General features: G+C 41.2%; 1 protein-coding gene across 1 annotated transcript; it reads left to right on the forward strand.

The window, feature by feature from the left end:
- Nucleotides 1-2,114: 2,114 nt before the first annotated feature.
- Nucleotides 2,115-11,951, forward strand: LOC102096865 (hyaluronidase-1). The gene is made up of 3 exons (XM_005507743.3): nt 2,115-3,051; nt 10,090-10,179; nt 11,320-11,951. Exons 1-3 carry the CDS (start codon nt 2,134-2,136, stop codon nt 11,743-11,745), a joined length of 1,434 nt encoding a protein of 477 aa, XP_005507800.2. The 5' UTR covers nt 2,115-2,133; the 3' UTR covers nt 11,746-11,951.
- The last annotated feature ends 931 nt before the right edge of the window (nt 11,952-12,882 follow it).

Genomic DNA, 12,882 nt, shown 5'->3' on the forward strand with positions numbered 1-12,882 from the left:
TCCTGGGGAGTCCCATGTTGTGGCTCCTCACAGTCCTGCTCCTCGCTTGCTGCCCCCAGCCATTGCTTAATGCAAATCGTGTCCTTCTGCCTCTTGGGAAGGTGTTCTTGTACCAGACCACTGACCAGGGGGATGCAATGCTTTTCTGTGACTAAGGGTGGAAAAACACAGGACTGGGGATAGAGGATGGAAAGGTTGTTCCATAGGAGATAAAAAGACTAATGGAAAAAGCAGAAGGCAAGGAGAGCAGTCGCAGATAGGAAAAGAAACATCAAACCCAGAGGATAGAAGAATATAAAGGACAAATGACAGAGGGAGACATCCTGGATTATATCACTCATAAGAGCCAATAGATTTTCAAACAGTGGAAAAGATTTTTCTTTAATAAGTCTGCTGGCAGATTTGAATAAGGGTACCTGCAGCCTTCCTGTAGATTTGTCATTTCATTACAGATTAAAAGGTAATACCCAAGGACTGCTGCAAAATCTAGTATTTAGAGTAGTGTGTTGAATATACTGGTTTGGAAAGCAAGAAATTTAGGCATCCCGGCAGTGAGCTAATGGGTGAATAGGTGTGAAGAGCTCTTCTTGTCTCAGAAAGGAGTTAAGTGGTCAACTGGTGTTAAGCAAGTGAGAAAATACCAGGGACCAGTGAAGCTAGGCTAATTATGATATGATAACTTGGGAAATGCCCAGTTTCAGGACATTCCAAATCATATAACTAGTGTGTTAATTGAACCCACAATGCAGGCTGATTGCAGTGATTTTAGATGTGATTAAAGTGGGGAAACTTGACAGACAGATGACTACACTATAAATTTCAAAAAGATGGACTCAGTTTCAAAGCCTTATCCTTTCAAGTTGGCTCCATCTTTTTGAAACACTCTGTAGATGCAGTAATGCACATGAAAGCAGACAATTTTTATAATCTTTGAATTCAAGCTGATATATCAGCTGGACCCCACCGTGTAGTGTTTGCTCATCAGCACTAGTAATAGGTACTGTATTTCTCAGCAAACAGACCTGTAAGGCAAAGCCAGGACAGAGCTGACAGCGGTAGGAGCTGAGGCAGATTCTGGAGCAGCTGACTGTGGGCAGTGGGTGAACAGCTGCCCCAGGGAGTGCAAAGTGGGGGTGTGAGTGCCCGGGGTTCCAGCAGCCCTGCAACCCTGGCAGCTCCCAGAGCACTAGTGGTTCCCAGGCCAGTGTGACTTTCAGGGAAAACAGCAGACCCTGAAAGGAAAGGTTAGTGCTAATAAGCCTCCACTTCTACAGATTAGGTTGCTTTTTCAAAGATACAGCATGCTTTTCCAGCTAGTTCAAATCCACATAACATAATTTATTTTCTTTGACATACGGATATTTAATTTGCTATCAGTGTAATAAGTAGCTTAAACCATTAAGTCATTGATAGAACCACCCTTCTAGCCTGCAGATTTATTATCACTCTTGCATCTATTCATTTACAAAATGAGATTTAAATTCAGGAGTAGATAACAATACACTTTGCTACAGATATGCTGAAAATTGCAGCATTTCTGCGTTCTCTTGATTAAACTGGGAGAGATAGAAGTGTTTGCCTTTTGCTTACATTACTTTTCATATTGTGACCATTAGCATACATAGGTAGTGAAGAAGGCCTTAGCTGCACTGTGATGATGTTCTAGGCAAGTAAGACTGACTGTAGCAGAACAAGCTTGGAAGCTTAGATTTCAAATGAGCAGCACATTCTTTTTATTATACTGTTGTTTTAAGTTATCATTTTATTAACTCAATTTTTTAAAGACACCAGGGAGCAAATAAGTGCTAAGGTGAGGTCTGAATCAACTGTAGAATGTATCTTTGTGATAAGGAAAGCAAAAAAAAAGTTGAGCATCGGAACAGACTTCTAGACAATGAGGTCTATCAAAAAGTCTTTCAAAGTATTTGAAATTATACTTAATTTTTACAATACCATAGTTTTGCACTTTTCTCTTTTTGTGGTAGGTATAATCTTAACAAAACCAAATTAAACCAAAAGACCTCCTTTTGTCATCCTACCTGCCTTCAGGGTGGCTACTGCCTTTCTAACGTGTCTTCTCTTGTTTTTGTTTTCAAGGACACATCAAAACAATTTCCCAGAAAAAAACGTAACATGGATGTTTGGGTCAAATGGTCAGCACTGACGGCGCTGCTTACTATGGTCAATGCTCAGCTGCTGAAGCCAACACGAGTCCCTCTGGTTCTGCACAAGCCTTTTGTTGTTGTTTGGAATGCGCCGACTGAACAGTGCAGGCTACGGTACAAGGTGGACCTGGATCTCAGTGTTTTTGACATTGCATCCAACACTAATGAGACTTTGAGTGGATCCAATGTGACAATCTTCTATCACACGCATTTGGGATACTACCCCTACTATTCAGATAACGGAGATCCTGTCAATGGAGGGGTACCCCAAAATGAAAGTCTTATCAAACACCTTAATAAAGCAAAGTCTGACATTGACTATTGCATACCCATGAAGAAATTTCAGGGACTTGCAGTCATTGACTGGGAAAACTGGAGGCCCCAGTGGGATAGGAACTGGGGCAATAAAAGCATTTATAGAAATAAATCTCTTGAGATGGTTAGGAGACGCCATCCTCAGTGGTCAGAAGACAAAATTAGGAAAGTGGCTAAAGAGGAATTTGAAAATGCTGGGAAGAGTTTCATGAACAACACTATTCTTCTGGCTGAACATATGAGACCAAATGGTTTGTGGGGTTACTATCTTTACCCAGACTGCTACAATTATGATTACAAAGAACACCCCCAAAGATACACGGGGAAATGTCCAGCCATTGAGTCTTCCCGCAATGACCTCCTGCTTTGGCTGTGGAAGGAAAGCACTGCTCTCTACCCTTCTATATACCTGGATTACATACTGAAGTCAAGTCCAAATGCACTCAAATTTGTTCACTATCGGGTTAAAGAGGCAATACGTATTGCCTCAATTGCTAGAAAAGACTATGTTTTGCCTGTGTTTGTTTATTCCAGACCGTTTTATGCCTATACTTTTCATGTTTTAACAGAGGTAAGCAGATAGACATCTTTAGAAATGTAGAGATTAGAAAACAGCCTTGTAGAAAAAATACTTTCTAAAAGTTTTCCTTATATAAAAGCACTTATGCATATATTTTTCATATTTAAGGCAACCCCTCTAAAAAGGGGATTTTGTAGTATAGCCACAGTACAAAACTTTATACCTTTCAAGAGTTAATGTTGCAGTGCTTTGGTCTGTTTCTGTAGGATGACATTGTGTATTTTTAATGAGGGCAATTTAAAAAGAAAGTACAAAGAAATCATTTCCTTAAGGAAGTAATTCATTTTGATATTTTAATTCTTCAGGACAGCTTGTGAAACAAACTTGACAAATTTTTGTGAAGTTTAAAACTAATTAGTGTAATGGAAAGACAAACTTTCATGAGAAAGGAGCCTCAGGGCTTTTTTGTTTCTTTATCCAAATGTAAATTCACCCAGTGTAGAAACAAAGCAGTCAAGTAAATGAGTCTGGCCTGGAGTTCCTAACTTCTGCAGGATGAGCATTGGCCATCTTGCTTTTCAGAGGTACAACATATTCAAATGTCTTCCCAATCCAACATTTAGTGCTAACACTGTGGCATCCTTTTAATAAAGAAACCAAGTTTTTGAGTCATGCAATGTTCCTTTGACAAATGATTAAGTGCAATAAATACGTACTGGCCACAATATTGATGGTAAAAATATATGCATACAAGTCCCAGACTTTCTGCATGTGTAATGATGATTGTGGCTTTGAGTTTTTTTACATATATAATGGACAGGCACAGATGCTAGTTCATTTCTCTAGTAGTTGTCCCAAGTACAAGAACGTTTGCTTTGATCAATATCAGTTCCATGAGGTGGGAGGATGTCTGGTCCGGGGAGCTCATGGAAACAACCCCTCCATGGCTAAGGGCATCTGGGGGTTCTCCCTCCCTTTGGTGTACAGAGAGGTGCATGAGAACTTGCTTCTGCTGCTGCCAGAGACAAGCTCTTGACTTGGACCAGAACAAAAGGGAGAGAAGGGGCAAAGGAAAAGGCAATGATCAGTCCACGCTTCAGCCTGGAGCTGGTGCTGGAGTTGGGGAGGTGTGTTGGAGCCCTGACAGCCTGAGAGGTGTTTCAGGCTGCCCCCAGGAAGCAAGTGGGACATGGAAGCAATCATGAATTCCGTCTGCCTCATTTTTATCACTAGGGACTCTTTGGAGCTATTTTCTGTGTGATGTGGAAACTGCACGTCCTAGCTGACTCAGAAATCTTGGGCAAATAGGCCAGGCTGGGTCCCAATGAGAGCAAGGGCCACTGGGGCTGCTACAGGCAGGATTTCCCCCAGAACACCTTCACTGAAGAACTCAGGCTGTGAAATAAATGAGCATCCTTCAAAAGCAGGCTGGTTGTAATAATACATTTTTATAATATGAATTAGTCTCTTGCTAGATATAAAAATACCACAAATGTAACTGAAAGCTATGAAAAGTAATATGCTGTTACCAGTTATGCATGAGTTCAAAATCCGTGCTGATATTAAAGTTACTCTTTTGCCTAGGCTGTTTTCTGAACAGTACGGTGGCAATTTGGAGTGACATTCCTCTTAAGCTATACTCTTGAACTTGCTGGCCTGTTTTTCAATTGTGCATAGCCACTTACTTTTGGATGCTTTAAAGATCACTGTACAACTCTGCAGCCAGGGAAGATCCCTGCATAGCCAGAGGAACATCTTTGGGTTATGCTCTTCTAATAAGAACAGGACCCAGCTCTGCAGGCAGCCACAGGGATAGGGCTTGATGTGTCTTCAAATGCTACACATCTGTGCAAACAGCTTGGGGACTGCCAGGAACATACAGGGTTACAATTAAGAAAACTCGCAATAGGAATTATCAGGAAAAAATGTGCTTGTTTTCCCTCTTAGTTCCGAAGCCACTAAGGTATTTTAAATATGGTTTTGTGTGTTCAGATTTTAGACCAGACCGGAGCTTCTCATTTGACCCATGACATGCCCCTAAGTGTTGCTCACAAACCTACAAACAAGGAATGAAACTTTCAGGCTCCAGCAACAATGTGCATGAATGTGACAAGGAAAGGAGCTGGTGTAGTACAACGACATCCAGGCTAAAAGGCCATAGAAAAATACAGATGGCAGGCTAATAGATACCTGAGCTCTGACAGGGACTGGGCCAGGAGTACCACTGTTCTGCTCCACAAGCTGTGCAAGAGCTGTGACATTCTGCTCCAACAGAAATAATTGTTGACACATTCAAGCTAGATGTGTAAGCCCTTCTATATACAGTATGAAAAATACAGTAAATATTACAGTAGAAGAATACAGAAAAAATGGTTGTGAGTCAGAGTCAGTGAGGGAGAGACACAGGTGTAGCAGACCTTCAGAAAGACAAAAGACCCAGGTCTGAAACAGACGCTGTAGCTACATGTGCTGTACCTTTCACCCTGACTGCACCTGGAAATCCGGTGAGTTTTGTATAAGGTATCTGAGAAATGCATCCTGCTTTTTTTTCTTGGAAAAAGGTTATGAATTCTGAATTGGGATCCCAATCATTATGAAAGTTTTCTGTATTTGCTGGAGATGTGTATAAGCAGTTTACCATTTGTAGGGTATTTAGAAACTGTCTGCATTGACAGTTCACTACTAAACATGTGAGAGGGGGAAGTTACACAGTAGCATCTGTGCTTCCTGACTAGATGGCTGAAGTCATTAGTAAAGCAGGATGACAACTAACAAATTATGAATAATGGGTAACATTTCTCTCATTCACCTATAGATAGTCTTCTGTGATAGCCAGGTGTGCATGTGTACAGAGACCATTCCCTGCAACCATGCCATGCTAGTGCTGCAATTCCTGAATACAGAAAAAGCATGTCTGTAACTTAGACTGTTCAAAATTCAAAGGAAAAATTACAGAGGTACTTATTTTTCTTTCCTGAACAGGTAACTAGAACTGACTGTCCTGTTTCCTCTCAGGCTCCAAAATTGAAATGACTTGGCTTACCTATTTTTTTAACGCCCAGTGCAGTAACTTGGCTGATCAAAATCTGGAGAAGCATAGATAGAAACTAGGGCTTCCTCCACTGCCAAATCCACTGTCTGCTTGGAGACAGTCCAGCATGATCTTGAGGATTTTTGGCTGTTGCACACTGCCCCCAAAAGCCTGAACAAGAACAAGCACCAGAAGGGAAGAGGCTTTGTTGACTTGTTTATCACTTGGAGAAATACCAGCCACCTAAGTGGCAGCTGGCCCATAAAGTTGCCTCTTCAGGACAGTCCTCTAACATTGATGGATGAGGATCTGATACAAGGAGTAAAATAGGATTCCCGCCTAGACATATGCCAAGATGCTCATATTAAAATGAGATCTAAATTTTTTTTAAACTTGCATGTTTTCTTCCATATGAGGTACTTCTTGCACTCATATGGAAGAGCCATGCCAGTGACCCCCCACTAAGGCCAAGCTGTGCTGTGTCAGGAGCAGTGGTGGGTTCAACCCCAAAACCAAGACTGCTGTGTCTGACACCACTGGTAGAGCTCGTGTGCTTTAGTCAGGGCTTCATGGAGGTACCTCCCTATCTCTGCTCCCCATTTGCCCCTCCCAGACATTATGAGAGGCACTTTGTTTTTGTTTTCTCAGAACACCCCAAATCTGGGGTGAAACTTTTATTTTCTAACCCTATCTGTGGCAGGAGATGAGGGGGCAGCGGTGCCTCCACTTTGCGTGACCATCCAGTGGTCAGAGCACCCAGCCCTGGCACAGGAGCTCTTGGCTCAGTTCTCTTCCTAGCCTGTTCAGGATGAATCCAGCACCTTGTGTTAGACAGCAGGAAACAGTTAGGGAATCACTAGACGAAAAAGAACAGACACATGAGAGAGCAAAAATAAAAAAGAAGATGCAACTTCCTGTGCATAGGTTATGCAGGGAAAAGCCCTTCTGTGCTGATGGTTTTTGAGATACTGAACATGAGTCCGCCATTCAGTGAAAAGTGGAACTAGGCCTAGAAATGACAGTCTAAAATGCTACTTCTTTCCTTGTGGGCAAGTTACCTAATTATTAAGCTGAATTCATCGTAGGCTGTAGTCAGGTCCCTACTTGTTTCTCTGGCTCTCCTTTGAACATTCATTGAATTGGTGCAAGGTGAAGTGGCATCAGAAAGAGAAATGCCATCTCTCTAGATGTTGTCTGTAACCTCACGGTGAAGGTAACCCCCACTGGAGGGTTAGCAGGAGATGATGTATCTTTTAAGCATGAGGTGAGAGAGAAAAATTCAGCCCATATCTTTCTAATTCTCTTTCCCCATGGGGAGGACTCTTAGCACTTGACATTTCTTTAAAAAGAATATAAAAAAAGAAAATATAAGGTGGAAGGAGAAGGTTGAAATGAAGTCCCATACCATTTTTTTTTTGCAGCTGCTGGTTTTGCCAGCATCCAACACCTGTGCAGGTGCTACAAGAGCCCTTTAAGCATCCCTAGGGGAATGTACCTTCCAATCAAATGCCAGATTTTGTCCTTAGCCTGAGAAAAGCACTGAGTTTCTCAGCATTGGCAAGGTGATGATTCTAGGTGTGTGGGAAAGTGGAAGCACAGGTGCCTCAGGAACTTCAGTTGTGAAATTATCAGTGTCATTGGACTTCACACACCCAGAGGACTAAGTGAACTTTAAGGGTCATGCTCTTGGTTTTGATTATTTTATATCCACAGGAATTAGACATGAAGTGCTGAAATTCCTTTGTGGATCTGAATCTAAATGATTTCTAAAAGCAACAAAAGAAAGATGTGGAATATGGAAGAACAAAAGATGGATATACTGACTTCTGGTCAAGCAGCCTAACTCTAAAGCATATTACTTACAAAATCTTTATTTCAGGGTTTGCTCATGTCAAAGTTCATCCAGAAATGCTAAACATCTATGGATTATTTATTTTGGCTGTCTGACAAGTTTCGTTAAATTGTTAATGACATCTGAACTGTGTTATTGCTAAATCACTCAACCATCATCTGGCTAATGTAGAATCATGGTCCAGCCTTTGTATCTGGGTAATCTTCATAAAATGTTTTGCAGATGAAGCAAGCCTGGGAACCCTCATTACCAAGAGGTCAGGCTGTATTTCACACTCTTAACATTTGATATTTTGATCTTTAATTCACATACTTCATAGGAGAAAAAATCCCAATCACTTCCCACATGAAAGTAGCACCTGCAGCCCACACCACTATTCTTTTATAAAACTAGTGCTGAACTATATACTTTTAAGACTAATGACATTGTCTAAAAGTCTGGTTGGATGATCAGCAGCAACACGAACTTTAGATGAGACCAATTATACTTTAAATAACTCTAAACTCTACAGTAAGAGCCAGTAGGCAAACTCTACTCTTTCAGACTTCTCCAGGTTTTCCCACACTGTTTTGTACGAACTTCGGTTAAGGGTCAGAGTCACCACTTATTCTGATTTCTGTGTAATTGTCTTCAACTCTTCAGCAGATTCTCCCTTTTCCAAAGCATTTATTTGTGCCTTCTTTTGTATCTCTTGGGCCATAAATGTTTCAGGAATGGGGACTCCTTAACTATGCATCAGTACATCAACAGGCCCACTTACAGATTGAAATAATTTTTTTAGTAGTAATTAACAATAATAACATGCTTCTTACACACTATCATTTTCCCTTTCTAAGATGCCATCACCATACTGTGATAATTTGGTTGGTCTTTCAGATTCTTTTCTCATAAGAAGAGGTGAAAAGACTGTCTTACAGACCATCACTAACTTTTTAAAATAATTTGCTGTTTCTTCATCAAATTGAGAAATATTGCAATATCTGTCATTACAAACACTTATCAGGAATTACTTTCTCATCACTTATTGTAGGTAGAAATCGTTTCAGATGCAATTGGTCACACCTTGAAATTTGAGGGAGGAAGAAGGTCCTTCATCCATATTTTCTAAGATCTAGTTGCATTTCTCTAGATACAATGCTCATGGTCTCAGGGAATGGCTTTAAGTCGCTTGCAAGGTGCATTGCCTTCTTGTTGGAAAGGCACCAATGACTCCTGTCCTACACACAGTCTGTGCTCTGGCAGAGTTGTATTACTGCTGTTGCTGGAACTCAATTACTTGCAACTGCTTGTTGGTGCAGCTTTGAGAGTGGACATGGTTAAGTCAGTATGCAGATATGTCTTTTTTTTTTTTTTTTTCTCATTTGGCACTATGTAGCACTGGGGGAGAGGCTCATTTTCCAAATATATGTTTCCTGGAATAATGCCATTCATGCTTGTAGGAACAGCAGGTCTATAACTGCATTGGCATGGCTGAAACAGTACAAGTTAGACACCTGCCTAAAGCCTATCAACTGTAATCAGACACTGTAAGGGTGACCCCATAATGTGTGATCATGCATATTATCACTTGCCAAAAATGGTGCCTATGTAGGTATGGTAATCATAGAATCACAGAATCATAGACTCATAAAATAGTTTTGGTTGGAAGGGACCTTCAAAGGTAATCTACTCCAACCCCCCTGCAATGAGCAGGGACATCTTCAACCAGATCAGGTTGCTCATAGCCCCATCCAGCCTGGCCTTGAATGTCTCCAGGGACAGGACATCCACCACCTCTCTGGGCAACCTGTTTCACTATTTTACCATCCTTATTGGAAAAAGTTTCTTGCTCGTATCTAGCCTGAATCTCCTCTCTTTTAGTTTAAAACTGTTACTCCTTGTCCTATTGCAACAGGCCCTGCTAAAATAATTCAGAGACTGATAGATTAAATAGATCATTCAATTCTTACTCCACCAGTTTGGTTAGAGGACTCATTATGAATAAACTATAATTATTCCATTGTTTAGTAGTCACAGTCATGAATGTAACCTATGTGAACTTTTGGAGATCCACAGAAGAGCTTTCTAAGCTAAATAGTGATTTTATTTTGAAGAATATACCACAGGACCTATGTCTCTGCTGCAGGGAAAAAATAATGATGCCCATATCCTAGTGCTTTTTATATCTTTCATTTTCCAATGTCTGTTTTTTTGCCTTCTTTTTCAGGCAGATCTGGTCAATACCATTGGTGAAAGTGCAGCTTTGGGAGCAGCTGGAGTTGTTCTCTGGGGCAGTATGCAATATGCCAGCTCAAAGGTGGGTCACATCAGTTTATTAGTATTTAGGAATCACCTCAATACCTCTTCTCTGCCGCCACACCCTCTGTAGCACCTATCTATCTTTATCGATATCATCAGCCAGTGACTGAGGACAGTGGGTCAGTTCTGCTTTTGGGCCTCATTAGTTCTATACTTTCATTAGGCTGAGAAGTCCTGTTGCTTCAGAGCACATTGCTTTGGGCAGGTCATTGGTAGTACCATGGAATATTAAGTCCAGATTAGAAGAAAAACATGTTGTGGAGCAATACATAAAAATATAAGCACAGCTTGTTTTACAGTGTTCTACTTTGTAGCTGTGGTCATTTGTAGATGAGAAGGAATGAAGTCCAGAGGGAGGGTATTTCCTCTCTTTGCTGGTGGGGTTTGTGTTGAAATGACAGAGGGAAAACAATGCTACTACAAGAAAAGGTCTACTTGTTCCTCACAGATTCCTCAAGCTTTTACAAATAATCCTGCTTGTAGTGATGGAGGAGGTAGGAGCCTGCACTGACTTTCGTAGGAGGCACAGTAGGCTAGCTCCCACTCCTAAACCTGGTTTAGGCTTTGGTGCCCACCCTGGTGTTTGTGCAGTCTGCTCGCCTCTTCCTCAAGTCTCTGGCAAAGCACCACTGACTTGGGTAGAGGATGAGGGAAATCTGAACTGGAATTTTCCAGCTGCAATTGCAGCAACATCTGTGCTGATTTCTGAAAATGATGTGGCTCCTGGGAAATTGAAGGGATTGGAGAGATCAGGACCAAAGCAGAGACTAAACATGTTTTTTTAAAACCTGTTAGTCCCATGCACTGCTCCGTGTCAGCAGTTAAGGAACTAGTTAGTCTCAGATTAGCATATAAATTCTTCTTTAATTTACTAGGACTCCTCCCTAGTCTAATACTGTATGTTGCTATGAAGCACTGAAATGGACAATATGGTAAAGGTTAATATTTTGCTAATCTTACCCATGGTAGTAAACTCACTTAAATTGAGTAGATTACTCCAGTATGTAAATTCAACAAGATTTATCTCTACAGGTTTCTTTAGCCAAGAACAGTTTTGTATCTAGCATCTTCTTAGATACAATAAATTGGGACATAGTACTAGCTACTGTGTAATGTGTCATGGTCTTATTTCCTGCAGGAGAGCTGTTCAACTGTGAAACGGTACATTGATGGACCTTTAGGACATTATGTCATTAATGTGACCTCAGCAGCCAAACTGTGTAGCAAAGTCCTGTGCAAGAAGAACGGAAGATGTATCCGCAAAAACAGTGACTCTTCTGCTTACCTCCATTTGTCACCCGCTAATTTTAAGATCCAAACCCGTCACTCAGACAGGGGCCCCAGGTTCCAGGTGACTGGTGAACCCAGCCTGGAGAGTATTGAAGCCATGAGGCAGAGATTCATGTGTCAGTGTTACCAGGGATGGACGGGAATATTTTGTGAATTGCCTGACCGAAATCTAATGGAGCACTGGGCTCACATTGTGTTCAATAGATCAAGAAAACAAAAGCTTTATGTCTTCCTCTTAGGAGTCACACAGCTTCTACTTCATACTGCTCACTAAAGTCTTCTGAGGTAGGGCAAGGAAATAAGAAATGGTGCCACTAAGACTTCTGGTCCTTAGCAAGTTTTTATTACAAAGGGAAAAAGCATTGTTGACTAAATAGTTTTAGTCTATTTTGCCCATGCATTATGTCACTGAAATGTGTTTTTAAATGTTGTGAGTCACTTTGTAAATGTTTCCATTATTTCTGTAGGCTTATAAGAATAAACTGTGTAGAGACATATATCTATAATTTGTTTGGATAGCATGAATTCAGTTAAACTGACAGAAATGTTCATCAGTTAAACTTTTGGTAATTTTTGAGAAGCTTACACAAACAATACAAATTCTGTGGGTGAGGTGGCAATATTCCTGATTCAGTCTGTGATGTCCTTTCTCCAATAAGGTACACTGACAGAGACCTACTAAAGTCCATGTGGCTCTGTCAGTTTATGTCAGGTGTAAATTTTCCCAATGGCCTTCTTTAGTCTAGGTTACCACTTCACACAGAAGAGTGTTTGAATGTCTGTGGTAGTACAACTGCCTGGAAAGAAAAGTCTTTGAGTTTGCCTCATACATTTTTGTGAAGGATCACAGGTCCAGTTCTGCATCCTCATCACCACGTTGTCTAGGTAGAAGATCAAAATCAGAATTTGGTCTGAGTTTCTTCATAATTACTGAAGGAACCAAGTATCTAAGTAAATGTAATTTTACAGATTTTTTTTTTTCTTTCTATTTCAGCTACTTAGAACCCTTTCTTTTGTAAAGAAAATAATATTTACCATTAGACAATGCCACTGGAAGTTGTTTACAACTACAGCTGCCAGCAGTGAGGCTGGAGGCAGCTGTGCTGCTGACTGAGAGCAGGCAGAGGTTGCATAGCTGCAGGTAAGGGCTCCCATGTCTTGTGAGCTCCCATGTAGGACCACTAACTACAACAGCTGGTACCAAAGCTAGGATGCATTTGATCCCCTTACCCCAGAGGTGACTGCGCCCTCGGTCACCTGTCAGGATACGGTCACAGTGTGATGCTGCATTAGTGCCCTCTACTTGGGTGGATGCAGGATGGGATCATGCAGGTTGGCTGGAGCCTGCTGTTCGACAGGACCACAGAGCATGCACCACCTTCAGGGCCAAATGGCCCAACAACAAAGGAGA

Source organism: Columba livia, chromosome 1 (genome assembly GCF_036013475.1).
Source record: "Columba livia isolate bColLiv1 breed racing homer chromosome 1, bColLiv1.pat.W.v2, whole genome shotgun sequence".
Lineage (NCBI taxonomy): Eukaryota > Metazoa > Chordata > Aves > Columbiformes > Columbidae > Columba > Columba livia.

Coding starts and splice junctions, on each gene's coding strand:
- LOC102096865 (XM_005507743.3), top strand. CDS start 2,134: ATGGATGTTTGGGTCAAATGGTCAGCACTGACGGCGCTGCTTACTATG. Junction 3,052..10,089: donor CTTTTCATGTTTTAACAGAG/GTAAGCAGATAG, acceptor CTTCTTTTTCAG/GCAGATCTGGTCAATACCAT. Junction 10,180..11,319: donor TGCAATATGCCAGCTCAAAG/GTGGGTCACATC, acceptor TATTTCCTGCAG/GAGAGCTGTTCAACTGTGAA.